Source organism: Lissotriton helveticus, chromosome 2_2, assembly GCF_964261635.1.
Source record: "Lissotriton helveticus chromosome 2_2, aLisHel1.1, whole genome shotgun sequence".
NCBI lineage: Eukaryota > Metazoa > Chordata > Amphibia > Caudata > Salamandridae > Lissotriton > Lissotriton helveticus.
The window spans coordinates 72,613,465-72,636,685 of record NC_136060.1 but is presented as its reverse complement, the minus strand read 5'-3'; the positions used below and the strand labels follow the sequence as shown (position 1 = coordinate 72,636,685).

Genomic DNA, 23,221 nt, shown 5'->3' with positions numbered 1-23,221 from the left:
AGTGATGGATGTACAGACAATAAGATCCAAAAACATCCACATAGTGTTTTAAACCCTACCAAGGGCAGATCAAAGGAGCTCAAGTACTTTGCAGGACCCAACCGGTCCACAAGCTCATCAGCTCTGGGGATTTGATGCGCATCAGTCTAGGTAACTTCATTGAGGCTGCGGTAGTCAACACAGACCAGCAAGTCCGTAGAATCTTGCTTGACCAACAGCATCACTGGACTGGCCCAAGGGCTACGCAAGTGCTCAAACACCTTCAAGTTCAACATCTTGGCCACTTCTGCCTTGTTTCACTCCCAGAGTTGGTCAGATATGCGATATGTCTTTCTTTTGACATAAAGAATATCTCCTGTGTTAACCTCATAGGCACAGACAGGTGTTAAGCATGGAATCATTGAGAAAAGGTGTGCAAACTTCACTATCTCCTCCTTACACTGTCTGCTGATCAGGTGTTTACTCAGGGGCTAGGTGCGCTCATTCTACAGTTCAGCCCAATCCACCCATCACCCCTCATACTGTACAACAAGTTAGGAAGAGGCTCACTTTCTTCCTAGACTTCTTTCGACATAGCAATGACAATTCACCGTGTAATCTCTCCGGAGTTAAGGCTTACGTGGGTTCCCTTGTGGCACCTGGGTACACCAAGTGGTTGATTGATTGATTGATTGTGGGTTTCTAAAGCGCTAGAATCGACTCCCGAAGGAGTATCTCTGCGCTGTACACCGCTGGGGAACCCGTCCTGACTTTCCCAGTGAGATGGTCCCTACTGGGTATCTCCAAGGTGAAACCAGGCATCCCCGGCGTATGTGGGGGGCCTTTGTGGAGATGAGGCAAGCTAATGCCCAGAGTTGCCGAGTGTGATCCCTAGTTAGAGTAGGCACCAATGCGAGAATTATCGAGTCGGTTGACCCTGGTCCAAGACACTGCCGCGTCGGGAATTGAACCCTGGTCCCGGGCTGTCCTCTGCTCCCAGGTCTGCCGCCTCTAACCAGTGAGCCACACCATTCCACATCAGATACATTCTGCAGTACCTTGTAGGGCCCACACCATTTATCTTCTAAAGCTCTGGGAGAAATGAACTTCAGCACTAACACCCCTGACCTTCCTCGTACCCAGTGAGCATTGCCTTCTGGTCAATCCCTTCCCTCATCAGCGTTTGCCCAGCCTGACCCATGTATTGCACCATCAAATACCTAAGGACAATCCAACAGTCAGTCACCTCATTCTGTGGTGATTCTGAAGTTCCTTTCCAGCCTTTTCTTATCTAGGTGAGCAGTCCCTGCACTGAGTGTCCAAACAGAATTTTGAAGGGGATAAACCCAACTACCTTCTCGGAATCTGATGGTAGGCAATATGAGACATAGCAGGGGAAGATCCTACTTCCTTCCTAGGTTCTTTGGTAGAGTTCCCATCATACTCTTTAAGGATTTGTTTAACAGCTCTACTAACCTGTTGCATTGTCGATGGTACACCGTGAAAAGTGTTATGTTACACCAGTTTGCTCCCACATCTTTCTTATGTATGAGGAGATGAAGTTGGTCCCTCAGTTCGATAGTACAGTCTTTGGAAATCAGACCCTAGAAAAGAGCTCTAAATACCACCTTTCCAGTAGTGCTCCTCTGTGGTACCGCCTCGGGATACCTGGTGGCATGAGCCACCACAAGCAAGTTGTACGTGTTGCCTGATACAGAGGGTGGATCGAATGGACCAACAAATATTATTCTTACTAACTTGAATAGAACACCTACAATGGGTAGAGGCACTAACCTGGTCTCACCACCGACCAACCAAACAACTGGCAAGTAGACCGGTTCTACGGAACCACTTTGTTCTACTGGCCAAGGATACTCAAAGACACAGAGGATCCAACCTATCTAGTGTGACTAGATGTCCCAGATTAGCCTGGACAGTCCCAGTTTTTCAAAGACTGTCCTTTCATCCGGACACATTTTGCAAGTTGTTAAAGGATGGTCGCTGAACATGCACATTTATCACAATCCTCAGACCAGTGACAGAGTTTACTTCATCAAAGAGTCTCCTGCTGTGTTGCCTGACCGCAATTCACGTAGCACAGCAGGATTTAATGAAGTGGGAATCTGCATCTGCGAAGTCCATCACAAAGGCTGGGATCACAAGTATGTAGTGTTTGGTGAGGTTTGACAAATGTTCACAAAACTTTCCCAAAAAAGGTTTATTCACTGCAGGTCCAGCCTGTAGAGATTCAGGGTGATCTGTCATTGGGGGCCCCAAAACGCAATCTCCTCCATGCAAATTTCTATAGGAATATCGATACCACAAAAGCAGCTGAACGGAATTACACCAAATTTGACAGAAAGCTAGATTTGGTTCAGAAAGTAAGCTTTTTGTAATTTGGTGTAAATCCGTTCAGCAATGCTTGAGAATTTAAGGTTCACAGACTTTCTATATCTGTAAGCTTGGAATTCGCAGGAAAAAAACCCCAAAGATTAAAGTGAAGTTCTAGTAATATAGTTAGTGAAAATTTCAGTGAGAAAGTTACGTTTATGCCAAATAAAACACTGAGATTTACCAGTTATAGTTATCTCTAGTAACTATAACTCGTGCCTTAGGGCAACTATAACTTGTGCCCTCACCATGCATAGCTAATTATCTCACATATTGCATCACTCATGACATGTTCAATGACATCGTTGATAATAGCACTGCAACGTTTGCAAGGATATAATTGATGAAAAACTGTGCATGGTGATAATTTCTGACATAAAGCGGTCCACTCTTAACATGCGGTTGCCCTGCCTAGGTGTGCAGCTTGCACTGATGTAACACTAGTAATTCTTTGCAGTTTTAAAATGGCATTACTTGTGCCGCAAGTCTCCGTTTGTAAGACTGATACAGTCTGTGAGCATCTGTCAACGTAACCACTAATTATCCAAATACTCAATCACTCACCCATCCATTTAACCATAGATTCTCAAATTCATCCATTCATCCACAAACTTGACTATCACTTATAGAATATCAGACCGTTAGTTTGCCAATGCATGTTTGATGTGGAAAACATTTAACTGGCTTAGCTGAAAGTCACTTTTTAGGTCTCGCCTGTCAATGCGCATGCGCATTGAGCAGAGCGAGACTATGGGGGCTTAAACAAAGCTTACCTACACTGGCGATTCACTGGCGATTTGATGAAGTGCATGTGCACTTTTAACTCAATGCGCAAGCGCAATTAGTTAAAATGCGCGTGCACAGCATCAAATCGTCAGCTTAGTGCCGCCAGCAGCTATTCCCGCTCCGCCCCCCTGCTGCATCAAAGGCTTGGCGCTGTGCCTCAGCCCAGCCATTCTCCTCCCCTAATTACCCCCTGCGGCATCAAAGGCTTTTTCACGGCCGGCCGGCCGTGCTTTCAGTTCACGGCCGGCCGGCCGTGTCTCCTTTTCTTTTCTTTTTTTTCATTAATTGAATGTCTTCCAGCAAGCTCTCCTCATCCGTAGCTTTAGGTGTGATGACAGCATTTCCTTATAAGATTACTGCTCTCTTGGGAATATATGAGGGCAGGAAGCCTTCTGAATTCGGCTGATCATTATCAGAGAGTGTTTTGGTGAAAATACGGGACTTTTCTTATGCGCGCTGCTACAAAAGAGCTCAGCTCTCCTTAGCTACGGGAAAGCTGTTTGGCTTACTTCTGCTCGCTCAGCCAGCAATTGTGCCATGTGGTGTGTTTTTAGCTTTACTAGCTCTTTGGTGTGTACTGGCTTGCCACTTTGCTGGAATAAAGTACCAGCCATAACGCTGAATACGACTTTCTTTTAATTAGTTCACCAGTTTGCTGCCAAGTGAATTTGAGAGTAATAGTGGCAATCATGTTTGAAACTGCATAACGTGAGCGGAATAAGCTTGCAAGCCGCAATCACCCCACATCCACCACATCCACCACCACATCCACCACCACCTCCACCACCACATCCACCCTCACCCTCACTCACCCTCAACCCCTCACTCACCCTCACTCTCACTCACCCTCAACCCCACCCTCACTCACCCTCACCCACCCTCACTCACTCACCCTCACCCTCACTCACCCTCACTCACCCTCAACCCCTCACTCACCCTCAACCCTCACCCTCACTCACCCTCACCCACCCTCACTCACCCTCACCCTCCCTCACTCACCCTCAACCCCTCACCCTCACTCACCCTCACCCTCACTCACCCTCAACCCCTCACCCTCACTCACCCTCAACCCCTCACCCTCACTCACCCTCAACCCCTCACCCTCAACCCCTCACTCACCCTCAACCCCTCACCCTCACCCTCACTCACCCTCACTCACCCTCAACCCCTCACCCTCACTCACCCTCACCCTCACCCTCACTCACCCTCAACCCCTCACTCACCCTCAACCCCTCACCCTCACTCACCCTCAACCCCTCACCCTCACTCACTCTCAACCCCTCACCCTCAACCCCTCACCCTCACTCACCCTCAACCCCTCACTCACCCTCACCCTCACTCACCCTCACTCACCCTCACCCTCAACCCCTCACTCACCCTCACTCACCCTCACCCTCACTCACCCTCACTCACCCTCACCCACTCACCCTCACCCTCACTCACCCTCACCCTCACTCACCCTCAACCCCTCACCCTCACCCTCACTCACCCTCACTCACCCTCAACCCCTCACCCTCACTCACCCTCACCCTCACTCACCCTCACTCAACCCCTCACCCTCACTCACCCTCAACCCCTCACCCTCACCCTCCCTCACTCTCACTCACCCTCAACCCCTCACCCTCACCCTCACTCACCCTCACCCACCCTCAACCCCTCACCCTCACCCACCCTCACCCTCACTCACCCTCAACCCCTCACCCTCACTCACCCTCAACCCCTCACCCTCACTCACCCTCACTCACCCTCACCCCCTCACCCTCACTCACCCCCTCACCCTCACTCACCCTCAACCCCTCACCCTCACCCTCACTCACAACACATATTGTGTTACAATAGGTGTCACATTTGCGAAAGATAAAACTATTGGCATTGTAAATAACAAAGCTATTAATTTCGCTATTTTCAAAACAAGCACATAAATAAAAAATGCGTCCTTTACAATACCAATAGCTCAAACTTTCCTAATGCGAGACCTATTGCATTGCTGTGCTTCTCTCCCCTGCTGCACTCTCCTGCTCTCTAGAGATGTGGCCTAACGACCAGAGCTGCCATCTAAGTCACGTAAATACAAAACATGTTGCATTCCAAATGCTATAGGTGTCACATTCGCGAAAGTTATAACTATTGCCATTGTAAATGACAAAGCCATCAATTTAGCAATTTTAAAAACCAACAAATAAATAAAATATGTCATTTACAAGACCAATAACTCCAACTTTTCTACTGCGAGACCTATTGCATTTGCAATGCTTGTTGCTTTTGTGACCACAAAGAAACATTTAACTTGGAACCACCATTTAGGGCTCTACGATTGAGGCAATTTTTGTCTTATTGCATACCTCTTGGTTTTTGCCCTAGTCTCCTATGTTTGCTGTTCTGTAGAATAGCGGTCTGTCATACACAAACCAATTTTAATACGGTCTTAGTTTGCCTTTTTGGCATTCTTACAGTTTTTCTTTACGTTCTGATTATTTTATTTACTATTGTTTTGTGAATTCTACTCTCACTAACAACTCTTAACAAGCATTGGAAATGCAATAGGTCTCGCAGCATTAGAGTTAGTGCTTTTAGAATTGTTTATGGGTTTTTTTTTTTAAATCTTTAGCATTTTTGTTTCCTGTAGGCAATGCTAAAGAATTACAAAGAAAAAAAGCCATAAACAAATCTAAAAGCTCTAACTCAAACGCAGGAACATTAACTAATTCTCCCACAGTCACAGTATACAGAAAGCCTGTGCGGTTTCCTTTTAGTATAATGACTCCACCTTCTGAGTTGTTTTCTGTGAGTAATGTTGAGAGGTCCCCTCTGAGGTCGTTACGGATAATAACGGCAGCTTTCGGCCCTGCGTGTTGCCTTCCCTGGACACTTAAGTAGCTGGCTATGAGATTGTTGGTAACCGAGCAAATGAAAGGCGTTTGTGCACAGCCCTGGGAGTTGTCACAAACACACCTCTCCTCCCCCCAGCCTACCTCTCCCGACACCACACCCCCTCACACCACCGTGTTGATATGCAGGTAGAGGAGAGAAGCACTGAAGTGAAGCTTTCCAAACTGGGCAAACTGGTTTTGACGGTCCCGGGACAGTGTCAGAGTGGGTAAAAGAGGAACAAGATGTGGCGTGGTGCAGCCTTGCTTCTGCAAGATTAAAAGAAGTCGCACAGGCAATGACTCGTAACGTTTTTGTCACGAAATGAACTAAACAAAATAGAAAATACATCTCAGTCGCTAGATTTAAAACACAGACTTCATGCAAGTATTTATTTATTTGATCGTTTTTTATAGCGCAAACTTGACGGGTATCAGAGCGCTTTATAAATTTGCAGAGAGCAGCACAGTGATAGAAACAAAGTCATATATGAAGAAGAAAAATACAGGATATAGCACTTAGCACCCATAGAAGAGAGGGTGCGATTTACAATGTTCAAGAGCAGAGGGGATAACTCAATAAAAGCCAAAAAACGTGTGTCTGGTCACAGAAAGCAAGCTAGACGCAGCTGGGACATCGGACTGCCGAAAGGCTTATTTTTTGTTGGGACTGTAGCTCCAGCAAGAGACTTACAATGACAGTCAAATGGTCGGGTTAGGCCCCTAATAAAGTGCCGTGGCCAGGGGAGGGGTTGAAGCAGCGCGAGGGGGCAGGGATGCGAGGAGGAAGTCCTGGGAGGGGGGAGCCCGGGCGGGGCCGCATCTCTACCAAGTTAGCCGAGGGGACTGGTGGGGGTGGAGAAGGGGGTTGCTGAGGCCAGAGTACGGAGAGCGATGCGGGGGTGATAGTTTGTTTGTTGGTTTTGGTAGCGCGGACTTTGCAGTGGGTTGGCGGGGCGCGTCTCGATGGGAGCATTAAGGATGCGTGAGGAGAAAATTATAGGTGAAGGAAGGCAACGTTGAGTTGCGTGAATGAATAGTGACAATGGTGAGCAGCAAAAATACATGAAGTAGCAATCGGTACATTATAGGAGGAAAAGTGATATGTGTGCAGGTTTCAGAAGCGTACAAAGTGCAGGTAGAGGTACAATACTGCAATAAATGGCAGACACTTCAGAACAAAAATAGTGTAAATGAAATGGGCACCGCAATAAATTAAAACTAGTCAGTCACAACACGGGTAAAGTGTGGGCTGTAGTATTTCGCAACAGATTCGGGGAATGGAATTCACGGAACGTGTCACACAAAGATGCGCGATTATAGTAGGCTGGGTTGTGACTCGTACGAGTGGTATTGTACAGGGTCTGCGTTCACTCGAACAGAAAGAACGCTGCGGTCTTAAAGGTCTGATGCCTCGTGGTAGAGGAACAGTGGGGTCTCCTCTCACTTAGTGAGGTCTTGAATGTGTTTTAAAGTGGGCGGCAGAGCTCTTTAAGACTACCAATTTTCGCAGAAATCTTGCAATCTCATAGTCCTGTTTCACCCGTTTCAGACGTCGAGAGTGTGAACATGTTTAGAAATAAGCCTCCGCGCTGAAAGTAGAAACAAGGTCACAGCAAGATTAAGGGATTTGTCCAAAATCACGGGATGTTCAGCCAACGCTAGGACTCAGCTAGCGGCAGGCAGGCAGGGGAGGAGGGGGGAGGAGAGTAGGGGAGGCACGGCCTAGCGGCCGTGCAATCAAGTAGTGAGGGGGCGGAGCTGGGGGAGGCTGTGGAAGAGAGTAGGCAAGGCGACACGGCGGGAGGGGGCGGAGCGGGTAAACAAAGACGGACATGCACGCGCCCGTGACTTTTAAGGTCAATGCGCATGCGCATAAGCTTAATGCGCATGCGCATTGACCTTAAAAGTCACGGGCACTGCAAGGAATCGCCACGATTCCTTGCAGTGTGGATAAAGAGTGGATAACTCGCAATACTCTCGCCTTGCTCGATGCGCATGCGCATCGACAGGCGAGACCTAAAAATATAGCGGATGATCCGCCACAACTGTTGGCAGCTACCACACGTGTGCGGGTCAGTGTTCTGTTAAAGCATTCAGGGGCTTATTTATAAGCCCCTTGCACCGCCGGTACATCACTTTTTGTTACGCATAGGCAGCGCATTTTGCTTCCCTATATTTACATAAACAAGTAAGATATCAGCAGGATAAATATACACTAGAATCAATACTTTATTCAGAATGTCCAGCCGGACAAACAATTTAATAATATAATGAATCCCAAAACATGATTGAGAACAACAATGTAGTGGGACACAATCCTGTATCCTATAGGAAACATGACATATACATAACACACAAGGACATTTCAGGCAAGACAGGTGTAGCTTGTAAATTTGAATTGTATCAAGCTTAGTACAAACAGTCAATGGACTGTCACTCGGAAAGTTCCACTGAGGATATCGCGGTATACCGTGCACCGTCACGCCACCGAAGAGCTGGTGTTTACTTATTGACTCCAGGTTACATTTATGAGACACTCGTGTTTCTTTCTATCCAAGAACTGTATTTGATTGCAAAGTGCATTGTCACCCCGAAGACTTGGTTTTATCCTTGACCCCGGTCACATTGATGACAAACTCGTGTTTCAATTAAATCGCAAGATGTAATTGATTTTAAAGACTCGTCACTTGGCTCATTTATACCCTTGGATTCTTCTATCAATTGGAATTGGTACCTCAAAGCTCCGAGGCAATTTCTTACAAATCGGGCATGCACTATTCATTGTCCTGATGATGATCCTACTATCTCTTTAAAAGAATCGAAACGTCGTCGACCCATGTGAAACAGATTACACATTAATCCACTGTGTAAAAAAGTGCATTGACTGTTTGTACTAAGCTTGATACACTTCACATTTTACAAGCTACACCTGTAAACCTGAGGAATGCATCAGAATATTACGCCTCCCCAGGGGAGGCAAAACGAGGACAAATGTTTGAATATCTCTTAGTTTTTAGGTTTCGCCTACACAGCGCGCATGCGAAGCATAGGAGGGGACCTCTTGGAATCAATCTGCTTTTTGGGCCAAAAATGTGCACCCTTTGCATTGCTTTCAATTGCAACACGTGCACGTTTGGAGTTTCCCTTGCGGGAGCGAGCTTTGGTGACATCTGTTTGTAATTATCTTGCAAACAGATGGTGCCCCTGCTCGCTCCTGCAAGGGAAACACTGTGTGCCTGGCAGGCCATGTCACGCTGCCTGGAAGCAGAGTGCGTGCCATGAAGAAGTCCTGCTGACTTCCGCATACCCCGCCTGTGCAGTCCATTTGCTACCAGCCGTCGCCGCTGCTGGTCAGTCACTTTACTCTTATCTGTGGTTTAATGCCTGCAATGTCGCGTGGATCAGTGGTCGAGACCTCACTGCCCCTGGTGCTCGCTATACCTTTGTTGCTAAACAAAAGCTGCAGTTTGGCGAGTCGCCCTGTGGCTCCTCTCGTGGACGGGAGCGAGGCACATGGTCATCCGGCGTTCAGCGCGAGTGCACCACTTGCTTGCTTGTCTCGCTGCTTGTCTTATAAGCCTTTACGTTCGTGAAAGTTTGCAGCCTCGTTTGTTTGCAGCCAGGGAGCCCTGCCGTCCATCCGCGCAGCCATCAAGAGAAGTAAGTCTTCTCACTTTACTCCCATCTGTGGTTTAATGCCTGCAATGTCGCGTGGGACAGTGGTCAAGACCTCACTGACCCTGATGCTCACTGTACCTTTGTTGCATGGTCATCCGGCCTTCAGCGTGTCTATGTTCCCACCACAAGGAGGGGCCATGAACCAAGGGGGAGCATCTGCACGGGGTCCTCCAACATCGGAGGTAGAATCGGTGCACACATGCCGGTCCTCGTTCACAACAGCTCTCACATTCTCGCATGGGGCAGTGCTGATCCTCAAACGCTTGTGAAGAGAGAACCGCTGCCTCTCAAGCGCTCGTGAAGAGGGAAGCACTGGCTGGCAGCATTTTGAACGTAGGTGAGCAGGGTGAGGAGGCAAAGTTTGTTGGTGCTCTGTACAGAACTCCTCCGGGTTATTTCTGCGAGGCAAAAAGATTGTTTTTGCCCGCTCCTGTCCCTCTTCATTGCTTACGGGTGTCCTGCCTCCTGCCATGCTTGTAGTCGTTCCTCTTTGATCCTTTACCTAACTCTGTCACGCTGTCTGTCTCTTTTTTTGTTTTGATTTTGTGGCCTCCCTCTGTACCACGGTCTCTGTCATGCGGTTTGCTCTTGTCTGTCTCCCTATCTTAATTTCCGTACCACCTTGTTTGTCTCGCTTTATGCTCCTTGTATGTCTCTATTCCCCTGACCTCTCTATATGCCCTTCCGCACCCACTCTAGATACCCGCAGAATTTATGCATTTCCCCCTATCACCAGCCCAACCTAAAAGAACTACAAATCCCACAATACTCGTCCATTGAAGCAGCAGTGCACCCTGGAGCAACTTCACACTCTGGAGCAGAAGCTACCTTGAAGCACCCCAGCAGCGGAGGAAACTGGAGCACCCTTGCATCTGGTGCACTCTCCACCCTGGAGCTCCCACAACCTCGCATGTAAAGTCATACTTTCAGTAACCAAGAGTTCAGACTGTGTTTGTAGAATCGCAGATCAGAGCCAATTGCACTTACTTCTAGAGCCAGTATTCAGCAGTTACGTCTCATTGATACTCATTTATTAGCTGGATTGTACAAAGTTAAACCAGAAAACCTGAGCACATTGTATCTTCTTTGCTACCTGGACACGTTGTCTTCCGCACTTAAAATGTGTTATCAAGCAAATTATTTATTTCACTAAGAATATCTTTTTTCTTCATTATCGCATATGAAAGCACTTCCAGATATCTGAGTTCAGACTACCAGTTGTACATAAACTTTAAGTACTTCTCAATGTAATGCTATAATGTACCTATTACTGTCAAAGCTTCCAAATTAAAGAACAGCAGATGTTGTAGCACTCAGGATAATATGCTGCATGGCTAAATACTTATATGGTCCAAAAGGCAAGACCTATTGGGTATGCCAATGCTTGTTTATGCGTGCTGCATTCTGCAGCACACACAGAAAGAGGAAACCACCTCTCGTGGTTTTTTTGTGTGCAGGAAGTGGTCTCTTCCTACATGAAAATAACCTCCCCATATATGCGTTGGTGCATGGCAGCCAAGTGTGCGTCAGCGCAGAGTAAAGCACAGGGATGCGACATATTATTGTAACCATGTCGCATACCTGTGCTTTGAAAGTGACTCAGTGCGGGAGGAGCCAAATGGCTTGCGGTGCCGTGCTGAGTCACTTTCTTGTAGATGAGGCCCTCAGTTTGGAAAGAAAATCTGCAGCGCTATGTAGCAAAGGGTTGTCACCAAAGGATGGAAAGCTCAATGTCCTATTAAACAGAAACTCTGAACAACTGAGTATGGTACATAAGCCAAACAAAGTACAGCACCCATCGGCGCTGCATGCTTACCTTTTGTGCTTCATCCCCTTCAGCACCAGCTTGGTGGTTTTTATGCTTGAATACTCCGCCATTGTTGCTTTCGGTGATTCGTCTCTCACCTCTGCTCCTGCAAACAGTTAGCTTCGTGTTAAAGCAACCCAGTGTCACAACAAGGACATCGCTGTTCCCCGACTCTTTCAGCCTTTAGTCGCATCGGACACTACACGACAGGGCTGACTTCACGGGGTGAGAGCACACGTTAAAAGTTCCTACAAGAGGTCTAGTGCGAAGGCAGCTACCGCTGCTGAATAGCAGGGTTGGACAGGGACAAAAAATAAGCCCGGGCACACAATACATGCTTGTAGAGACCCACGCCTGACATTTGCACTTTTTTGTAACTATAGTGTTGCCATTAAGTAAATCTGCCAATGACAAATACGACTATAAGCCACCTTGTTGGCACTCATTTATCAACATAGAAGGATGACGCGGCCCCGCCCAGTGTTCAAGTGTTTAGAATACACAGTAGATCTAAGTTGCATATTCTATGCCATTACAGGAAGTGATACCGCGTGTTTTGATAGTAATTTACACCGAAGTGATATCATTTTAAACAACATTACGGCGAGTATCATGCTGCAATGTAATATTTAAAAAATGTTTGCCCAAAAGACCATATATTTAATAAAATAGCAAGCCTATGTCTGTATAAAGACATGTCCAGTTATCAGAGATTAAACGTTCAAAATAGACCACCTCTTGGGCCTAGTCAGTAATTAGAAGTGTTTACACCGTAGGTGTGAGCAATTCTACCAGAAATTTGATTGAACATTACAGAGTTTAGCTAGTAATTACCATTAATGCACTCAACAGTAATGAACACTAGTGAACCCAGCCAGCCTTGGAAATATTGGCCACAGAGTGTACTGGGCAGTACGGACTTCAGTTAACATCAATAACTGATAGATAAGATACGCAAACAATCACTTCGAAGCTGCATGACATACTCGTAAAAATTGCGCACAAGATTCCCTTTCTTACTCCCTCTCCCTTTCATATCTCAAACTTATAAACAATCTAAAAAATGTGGCAGTTCATGTACAAATGTTTAAAAAAAAACATGGAAATTACTGCAATCTTGCTTAAGCGTCTGGAAATAAAGCGAGATGGTGCATTAGAACAAACAACACAACTTGATAATATTTACAGTTTTGATATTTAAGATGATATTTTACATTTTTTCAGTGAGTAAGACAAAAATAGGTATGGTTTATACATTAATGGGAAAGGAATAAATACTCCTTTAGGAGTTATAAAAGAAAGTACCAGCTGGTGTACAGAAAATACTTATGAACCGCCTACAGCTGTTAAACGTGTGGCACCACAATTCACGTTTGCTGTCATTGCACATATTTTCTCTAATTGCAAATACAGTTGCATTATTTTAATATACCATGTTCTCGCAAAAACTGTGTTAAATACACCAAAGAAAGAGCAAGCATCAGCAATGCCCTTAGGTCTGGCCTTTGCATGACTGCAATGTTTGCAAAATGCATTAGAAGTTAAAAGCAAATAAAGGTAATAGCATCCAAAATCTTTATGTTTCGTTTTCATGCTTGAAAAAAGAAGTATTGTAATATGCCTCACTGCAAAAGTTTTTTTTTTAAACATGTAACTATAACACATTAAATACTAGCTACCAGCCTTAGCATGTAATTGGGCAACTTTTTAGGCAGCTATAAAGAAGCAAAATGTGGTCAATCACAGTAAAGAGAGCCAATAGCTGATGGGGACTGACCCATTGGCCCAGGCTGTGGTTGGCCGAAACAAAATGAGAAGGACTCCTGAACGGATGGATGATGAGGGGTCACTTAAAACCCTGTATGTATGTATTTTATTAATTTTTTTTTAACTGGACGCTGGCAAGACAGGTCAAGCTATCTCCAAGCTAGATAAAAATGTCACAGTAACATTTAAATGTAGGTTTTTCACCGAAGAAACGGTGTTAACAGCTCAGCATCCTTATTGCAAGTTTTCATATGCTTACTTATCTGTGAGGTGCAAGCACAATATTGGTGATATAGGTGGTCTCCATATCAACTGATGTGCAGGACATGCTGCGGCAGGGGAGGGTAGAGGGACCCAATGGCACAGTTAAAAAGAAAATAAATCAAGTGTGCACATTTCTAGTAGGTTTGTTCACCTCTGCAGCTAATATCGAATTTTTAGATAGTACTAGCTGAAGCATCAACAGGCTTCATTTCCGTAGAGTAGGTTTTGAGTTCTTATGTCTCTGAGCTCATATTACATGTGACCGAGACAGTACTTGCAGATGGCATGCTACGACTCTGTAGGAAATTCACCTTTAAGGAATTGTCATTGTGGATTTCTTTTTTTCTGGATCCTGTTTTTGCTGGACTTAGAACTCTGTCAGAATGTGGAATTAGATAAAATATGTACTTATCCATGGGACAGGTTGCTTCATAAATCTACTTGTCCTGTAAAAAGAAAATCCACGTATCCCTTTGATGCCATGTAGTGCAGCGACAAACTATGACAACATCTCATTATATTGAAGCTCTGATATTAGCCTTTCTAATTATGCCAGGGCTCATTCTATAGTAGGGTTTGAATTCTAGCAATTGTCTTATTTTGCCACATTTCCGCAATTCTACATATTGTAGGTAGCATTAAGCAATTCCAGGGTTGGAATGCCCTTTTGAGTCTGTGCAATCCTACTAAATTGCTTGTTTAAGGGGTTTTATTCATCAGCTTTTCTCTAATCTATTCCCATACTGAGAAACGCGGGAAATGTAATCCTGACAATGGCAGAAGTAAAACTTCTTCCGTTGGGGAAAAAAGTGGTCCGAGGGAAAGTGAACTTGTAAATGCTCAACAGATTTTCACAAGAGCAAATCTACACCTGCATATTTGCTCATACTAAAAAAAGCAGCTCACAGATATTTTCTGGTAGTACGATTTCCTTGACTACTTTTGTAAATTCTTCTGTATTCGTGAAAGTCGTAAATCTGCACTAAATCAGGACATATACCATGGGTCTAATTTAGGGATTTTCGTTAAGAATAGGGCTCCTAATTAGGTCTGGAGTTTACCAACTCCTTCTGTTTTTATAAAAAAACATCCATCCACTTCTGCTCTTTCACAAGGAGTACATTGACATGCAAAGTAGTCCTGTTCAGTGCCAGGGAGTACTGTGGCAATGTGTGTTTTAAACTGGAAACTGAGACACGAACTCTACACACAGGAACCGGCAGCATAAATCTCCATTTTATGCGGACTAACACATCCCCACGTGTCTCTAACTATTGAGACACCGGGATGGATCACCTTCAACTTTCCCGACTATATTTTGATTAACCCGTGTCGCTACCGGGTCGGAATTATCACCGGTACTGCGATTTTCATGACATTTTTGCCACAATACAGCCCTGAATAGTCACAATTGTACCACGTTGTGACGAATCGCATGTCGGCTGGTTTTTCTTTCTGTATTGATTTTAAAATCCCTATTAAGATACCCCGGATGTCGACCTTCATAATTTCTGCAAGAAAAGTTCTTTAATTTTGGTTTTCACAAAAAAACAATACCCCTATACGTGTGCACAGGACTTGGTTCTATATTTACTGTGTGGGTTTTGACCTACACACTTGCAAAGGTTGTTTTGTTTGGGTTTGTTCCCCCTGACCTGTCAGCACCGTGCTCATTCGTCCGCATCCTAGACTCCTTTGCCTACTTGCTAGAGCGCCATTTCTTCCTGTCCTTAATCTAAACCCTCCTCCGATACAATGCCTCCAGGACATAATGGGTGGCATTTCTGGTGTCCTTAGTCAATATTTAAGGTTGTTTAAAGTTCATAAACTTGGAGCAGGAGAGGTCAAAGAGGATTTGGCAATGACCAGACCAGTTCACAATGATCGGATCAACAGTGTGTATATGTTCTTTTCCAGAAATAACCAGGTCCAGAGAGGCGCTTTCAATATGCCTAGGTTTCAGGGAATGTTGGGTCAGGTTATTTTTTTATAGCAGAAATAAAGAAAAGGTTTGATGCTGGTTATTTCTGGATTCTCCATGTATGAGCGCTAAACCTCCACCACTTTTGCCTTCCCTGTCAAAGTGTATAATATCATAGTTGGGCATGATCAGAAAGGCCATAACTGATTATGAGGGACTTTCCACAAGATTTCTTTTGTGAGCATACATAGTTCTACACCTGTACCTAAGGAGTTCCTTCGAAATCTGGAGAGTCTTTGTTTTGTAAGGGAGTTTTTGCCCAAAGTCTTCCTCGCTCTAAATGGGAGTGCGTAAATTCCTGTTCAGAGTCCTTGTCTAAGGTCTACTGGTAGACAGCTGCTACACTCAATTTTGGGAAAGAGAAGGAGACACTCTGCAAGGAAGAGGTATGCGGTGGGGTCTGGGTATGTTGTTTCCATTTAGAGAATTGTGCTTCAGGTTTATTTTTTCAGTGTCGAGGGAGAGATAAATTCTATTGGGACGAGTAAGTGGTGGGGTATGTGTATGGCGTCCGAGTCTAGGGAATAGTGTTTCAAGATTTTAGTGGTCAGAATTTTCATTTCCAGGGAAAGGGGTTTGATAGTGTGTTACAACATTAATAGCTAACAATATCTTAGAGCGGGCAATTGTACAGGAATATGGGCATTTGCTGTTATCATAGAATACATGCTAGGGGATAAGATTCTTTACTACTGCAATTAGCAGGCGAAGAGAGAAGGTTATTGGCGGGGGGAGAAGAGTTACTGATAGTGTTGTTGGGGTGCCAGAGAAGCAAGATCAATGGGGATTTTATGGGGGAGGGAAGGAGAACACAGACGAGTCAGGAATTTTAGCATTCCATTGAGAGGTAGCAACACTGGCCATGGGATCTATAGCCTGACTAGAAATGATATGAAAGGTATTGAATACGTACACATAAAAAAATTCAGGATGCTAGTCCAGGGGCAGTGACAGCTGGAAGGGCTTGTTGAGGCTAGAGATACTTCAGATAAGCGAGGGAACTGGCAGTGGCAGCATCAGATACAGCAGCTGAAGGAGAGAAGGTGGCATGACTGTTAGGCCTGACCACAAAGAAATGATTCTGACCACTAAACCAAGACGAGTGGCTGCTTAAAGCGGTAGACAGTGGATGAAGAAGAGTAGGAGGCGGGGACTGGGCGTGTATCACTATTCAGAGGTATATTGATTCAATCTACATAGACAGGATTTGGAAAACTTGTCCTAGGAGGGTGACAACTGAAAGGGGTAATATTGGGACTAGGTCAATAGACTCAGCTAGGCTAGAGAAATTGACAGTATCACATAGAGCAGCCCATGAAGAAAAGACAAAGGTACTGTTAGTCCTGCCTACAGGTACAAGGATCGAACCACTAAACTAGGATGAGTGGTTGCTGGAAGGGAAAAGCAGAAAAGAGTTGGAAGACATGACTGGGTGTGGCATTGCTTTTGAAAAGTGGGTTAGACCGTTGGAGGAGGGAGGCGCATAGTATTTTGTTAGCTAAACAAGAATACGGAAGTGTAGTTCAAAATTTTCTACGTTAGTGTTGGATGCTTGTATCATGATCTTTTCATTGCTGTAAATCGAAATTGAGACGTGCAGATAAGATTGAGGAGAGTATTTGGCCATGGGGTATCTTATACTTCTAGTAATCTCCATGGATAATTTGAAGCGGGTAGTCCAAGAGGAACACTAAAAGAAAGAAGAATAGATTGTTCTACTATGGGCTGTAAAGGTCAAAAACCACTTGATCCGCATCTAATAGGGAGAGCATTAGTTTGATTTATTTATGCACTTGAGCTTTACATCTCTGTTTAGTAAGCCGATCAGCATGTATGAGGCCCAGTCGTCAATACTTTTCCTATTTGGGGGATAAGGTTGAAGCTGACTTCCTACATGTTTGGGGTGACACCCTGCCCTCCACTGAATGTGTTAAAGAAATCCACAACTTTTTTTCACAAGTAGGGAAGGAATTGTTCAAAGGCTTTACACAGTTTTGTTGAAACTACAGCTTCTTAATCAAGTTTCCTATAGTTGCCATAAAATAATTCCCAAGTATCCCCAGTGAAGCGTCCTAAAATTTCTTAAGATTAAGGAATACTCTAATGTCCTTAACCTGTTCGATGCTAATGACAAGGCCAGCTCGTCATGAGGCACGGTTGAGCTGTGCTTATGACGAGCTGGCCTGGTCATGAACAATGGTATTCTAAGAATGTTAGCGCAGGAGGGGAAAACCCCTTAGCAGCCAAGTTAATAACCTCTGAACTTGGTCCCAGAATAGAGCCATATTCATCCTCCACATCATTTTAAGTGGGACTGCTCCATATTGCAAACATCACACATACATGAGCTTGGATATAGATGGAAATGCCCTTTAAGAATAAATTCGCCCCAGAGCCATAAAGACAAGATCGGAGTACAAGAATTGTACTAATGAAAAGTACTGTAGCCCCCATCTGTAGGATGAACTAAGACACCCTACATCCTCTATGTCGTGGTCCTTGAATTTTGCTTGCAGGGCTTTAAACATGGCTCCTGTTGATATATTTATTTATTTTTATTTATTGACATTTATAGAGCGCACTTTTACCCGGAGGTGTCCTGGCTCTGGCGAAATACTCCGAAAGCGTATAAAGCGACGGGACTGCTGTAAAAACAGCCAAGTCTTAATGCCTTTCCTAAAGGTCATAAGATCGGAGGTGTTCCTCAGGGCAAAGGGCAGGGCATTCCAAGCCTTTGTGGCCTCCAACACAAAACTCTTGCCCCCCCATCGCGCTTTCCTTATGCGAGGGACTATGACCAGTCGCGAGCTCGATGATTTTAACTGTCTGAGGGGGTTGTACCAATGGAAATTATCTTTCAGACAGGCCGGTTCAAAGCCTTGGAGCGCCTTGAAAACCAGACCTCAACAACCGGATCAACTTCTACGCTCCCAAACGCCACCTCCGATCAGCCAACCACGCCCTCGCCGCCGTCCCCCGCATCCGAAGAGCGACTACAGGAGGAAGGTCCTTCTCCTACCTGGCCGCCAAGACCTGGAACTCCCTCCCGACCGACCTGCGCCTGACCCGAGACCACCTCTCCTTCAGGAAGAAGCTGAAGACCTGGCTGTTCGAGCAGTAGCGGCACCCCCCCTCCCCCAGCGCCTTGAGACCCTACGGGTATGTAGAGCGCTCTACAAGTGTCATTGATTGATTGATTGATTGACACAAGGCCTTAAAAGCAATCCGCTTTCGCACTGGCAGACAGTGTAATTTTGTGAGTTCGCCCGACACAGATGCGTGCTTTGGAATGCCCGTCAGGAGTCTGGCTGCTGCATTTTGCAGCACCTGCATCTTGTTAAGAAGCCCCTGTTGGGCATTCAGCAGCAGGCTATTGCAGTAATCCAGGCGGGGTAAGATCAGGGCCGTAACCACTGTCTTTTTACTGCTTTCGGGAAGGAAGGGGAATATCTTCCGCAACATTTTTAAAAGAAAATAAATTGAGGATGTTAAGGCATTGACCCGAGGCCTAAATGTGAGTTGATCATCTTTTAGAACCCCTAGGTTCTTGACCTTTGCCACTGGAAGGGGGGGAACACCCATCTCCTCTGGCCACCATTGCGGGCTCCAAAAGGCGTTACTTGCCCCAAATACAATGACTTCAGTTTTAGCGGTGTTCAGTTTCAGGCAATTTTCGCCCATCCACCTACCCACCGCCAGCATACATTCCTGAAATTGTAAGGCCACTCCTTCGTCCCTCCCTGGCAGCACTGATACCACAATTTGTGTATCGTCTGCGTAGAAGGTTAGACTGAAGCCGAACGACTTAATAATCGGGGCCAGGGGAGTGACATATATATTGAACAGAGTGGGACTTAGAGAGGAGCCCTGAGGGACCCCACATGGTAGAACGAAAGATGTTGATACAAACTCTCCCATTGCCACACTCTGTTCCCTATTAGTCAGAAACGCCTTCAGGAGATCCCCTGCTTTCCCCTGCACCCCGCAGTCCTTCAACCGGTCCATCAAAATCTCATGATGTACCGCGTCGAAGGCTACGGAGAGGTCCCAAACGACCAGTGCAGCTCTGCCCCCTAGGTCCATCACTCCTCTAATTTCCTCAGTTGCTTTTAATAAGGCAGGCTCAGTGCTATGGCCCACTCTGAACCCGTGTTGGGAGGGGTCCAGGGCGCCAGTTGTCCCCAGAAACATACTGCGTTGATGATTCATCATCTTTTCAATTAGTTTGGCTGGGAGTGGGAGCCTGGAGATTGGACAATAGTTGTTGGGATCCATTGTATCTAGATTTGGCTTTTTCAGCAGTGGAAGGATCGATGCCCGTTTCCAACATGCAGGAAACTCTCCGGTTGCGAACATATTATTGAAGATTGTTGTTAATGCTGCGGCAATAGGTACAGGCGCCAGCTTGGCTACTGTTACCAGACATGGGTCATATGGTGACCCTGATTTTAACCCATAAAGCATTTGTATAGTCTCTTCCATGCTTACAGATGTAAACTCATCTAGTCTGTCATTCCGTTGATCGTTCCCTTCAGGGTTCCGATATTGTGTTCGTGGGCACCTCCTCGTTAAGACCAAAAAAGCATTAAAAACGGTCTCAACTTTAGTCATGAAAAATGTGGCCAAGGCCTCAGACAGCTCTTGGCTGGGCTGAGGCCCTGCCACTTTGGGAGATACAAGGCTAGAGAGTGTTCTGAATAATTCTTTTGAACCGTTGATAGCCTGATTGATACGGTTAGTAAAATGCTCTCGTTTTGCTTGGGCAATCAGCTTCTTATATTCAAGAAGACTGTGTTTTAGGATCCTCTTGTCCATTTCCTTATAGCCTTTGCGCCATTCCCGCTCAAGCTTTTTACACCCTAATTCCGCCAGTCTGATGTCCTCAGTGAACCAGAGGGCTGATGGAACCTCCCTCTGCATGCATCCTCTTTTGGCTGGCACTAGGGTCACACTTGCTTGTTCTAGCCAACTCGTATAAACTAGCGCCGCTTCCTCCACATCTAGTGGAAGTTCCTCTTTAGATGCCATTAGGAGTTCCTCCAGATCTCTCCCTTCCAACTTGGTCCAGGCTCTGCTGATCTTTATTTTTATTTTAGGCCGGACTCTATATTAGTGAGCTTCCTAACAACAATACTAAGTTCTACTATTGCGTGGTCGGACCATGCAACTGGCCATGTTCCCGCAAACACCACAGATGGATGGTTGGAAAATAAACCATCCAACGTATGGCCGGCGCCATGGGTGGGTCCCACCACTAACTGTTTAAGATCAGCTCCTTCCATCAAGTCAAGTAAGGCAATTGTCTCAGGGTCACTACCATCCTCCAAATGAAAGTTGAAGTCCCCTAGTATCGTAAAGGTCTCCTCACACATACCTACTTCTAATAAGCTCCCCATTGCTGCAGAGAACGTGTTTTTCACCCCTGGAGGCCATTATAATAGTGATCCTTTAAATGCCTGGTGATTAAGAAGCGTAAAATTGAAAGATAGAGCTTCGCAGGCATCCATCAGTATAGGCTTAAAGATAGCCTTGATGGCACTTTGGTAGATCACCTCCTCTTTTCCCCTTCCTGTCTATGGCAGAGATATCCAGAGGGGGTGGCCTTCACTATGTCTGGCCCTGATGCAGAATCCATCCAAGTTTCCGTAATGAATGCTATCTGGATGCCTTGATCTATTAATAGCTCTGAACATTCCATGCTGTGTTTCACCAGGGACCTAGCATTAATGGATACACATTTGAACTTGTGCTCAATCTCCTTTCTGGCCCCCCTTTTCTCAACCCCTTTTCCTGAATAGAGGTCATAAGCCATCTGGGTAGAACGGTCTTACAGCCCAAGCCGGTTCTGACACTACGGGATGGCTCGTTACAGAGGTCTAAACGGAGACAGTCTGTCCCTCCGCACATGTCCCTAAGCCCCAGTAGCATTGCCTTGTCATACCTGATCAGGGGACCTTTACCTAGCATGGTCCCACCAGGGGTCCTGGCGCTGAGCGCGGGCACTCCAGCCCGATATTTATGCTTCCTGAGTCCCGAAACTAGAGCGCTGACCTTCGAGGGTCCTAATAGATGGCAGACCTTCGTTGTAGCGCGTCGGTACCCCCCCAGCACTAACACTTGTCCCCCGCACTGGACCTCCAATGAAATGACCCCAGTACTTCACAATAGGTCAAAAATTGTTTATTTTAAAACGTAAGCTTTCAATGTATTTATTTATTTGTTTGTGGGTTTGTATAGCGCTAGAATCACTCCAAATGGAGTATCTCCGCGCTTTAGGAACCGGTAAACAGCAGGCGTGAAAAAAGTGAGGTTAGAGATCATTTTTAACAGGATGGTTTTTAAAAGTTTCCGAAATGTGAGATGTTCTTTACATTGTCTCAGTGACAGAGGGAGTTTGTTCCACAGCTTGGGACCAGCAATGGATAGGGCTTTACCTCCATGTCCGGACTTCTTAGCACGGGAAACCACCAGAAGGAGGTCTTTGCTCGATCTGAGGGAACGAATTGGAACATAGGGAACAAATTTCTGTTCGAGATAGACGGGCCCTTGTCCGTTCAGGCACTTGTGGATCAAGCAGCAGATCTTAAATTTGGCTCTTTGTCGAATTGGGAGCCAATGCAGCTGTTCAAGTAGGAGTTTGGAGGCAGTTCTCGGGGGGGGCATTCAGAACAAGGCGAGCTGCCGTGTTCTGAATGACTTGTAGCTTAGCCAGTACTCCTTCGTTTACAGAGAGCAGCAAGCCATTGCAGTAGTCGATCCGACTAAGGATCAGTGCTTGGACGAGGGTTTTCTTAACCGAGTCAGGTAGTAGAGGGAAGACATTGCGAAGCAGACTGATGGTATAGAAGCATATCCCTGAGATGTAACTTGTGTGTTGCTTCAGTGACAGATCGTGGTCAAACCGAATTCCCAGGTTCTTCACGAGCTGTTTAGGTTCAGGGACCGCTCCTAGGTCTGACAGCCACCATTCGGGAGTCCATAGAATTTTTGCCTCCCCAAACAACATAACCTCCGTTTTGTTGACATTACATTGGAGGTAGTTGGTGGACATCCATTTTGCCACTGCCTTCATACCTGACGAAAAAGAGTTCCTAACCTCAGCGGACAGAGTTTTAAAAGGGAAAAGGAGCTGCGTGTCATCTGCGTATGATACGGGGATGATGTGCAAATCGTCAATTTTTAAAAGTTAGAGCCCCAGTGAGCGCATTTTAAACATGAGTTTTCAATGTGCAAATCGGCAATTTTTAAAAGTACTAAGCAGCCTCGAACCTGAACCGCACCCTCTCCTGGCTCACGCCTCAGGAGATTTCAGGCTGCGCGTGCGCTCCAGCCCGATCTTTATGCTTCCCGAGTCACGAAACTAGAGCGCTGACCTTCGAGGGTCCTAAAAGATGGCGGACCTTCATTGTAGCGCGTCGGTACCCCCTCAGCACTAACACTTGTCCCCCGCACTGGACCTCCAATAAAATTACCCCAGTACCTCACCATAGGTCAAAAATAGTTTATTTTAAAACTTAAGCTTTCAATGTGCAAATCAGCAATTTTTAAAAAGTACTAAGCAGCCTCGAACCTGAACCGCACCCTCTCCCGGCTCACGCCTCAGGAGATGACGTACTAAAGCCATTCCTGACCAGTACAACATCCCATGCAAATTAATGTCCCCTACAAGTATCACCTTGCCCCTTGCTAGTACACACA

At 45.7% G+C, this 23,221-nt stretch overlaps 1 protein-coding gene across 1 annotated transcript in view; it reads right to left on the bottom strand.

Annotated features, from left to right (window-relative positions):
* Nucleotides 1-23,221, bottom strand: part of FRG1 (FSHD region gene 1) — a 173,599-nt gene that overhangs the window by 133,208 nt on the left and 17,170 nt on the right. The window contains exon 2 of the mRNA XM_078678936.1: nt 11,521-11,617. Within this exon, the coding sequence (XP_078535062.1) occupies nt 11,521-11,582 (62 nt within the window). The 5' untranslated portion in view covers nt 11,583-11,617. The remainder of the gene's footprint in view (nt 1-11,520; nt 11,618-23,221) is intronic.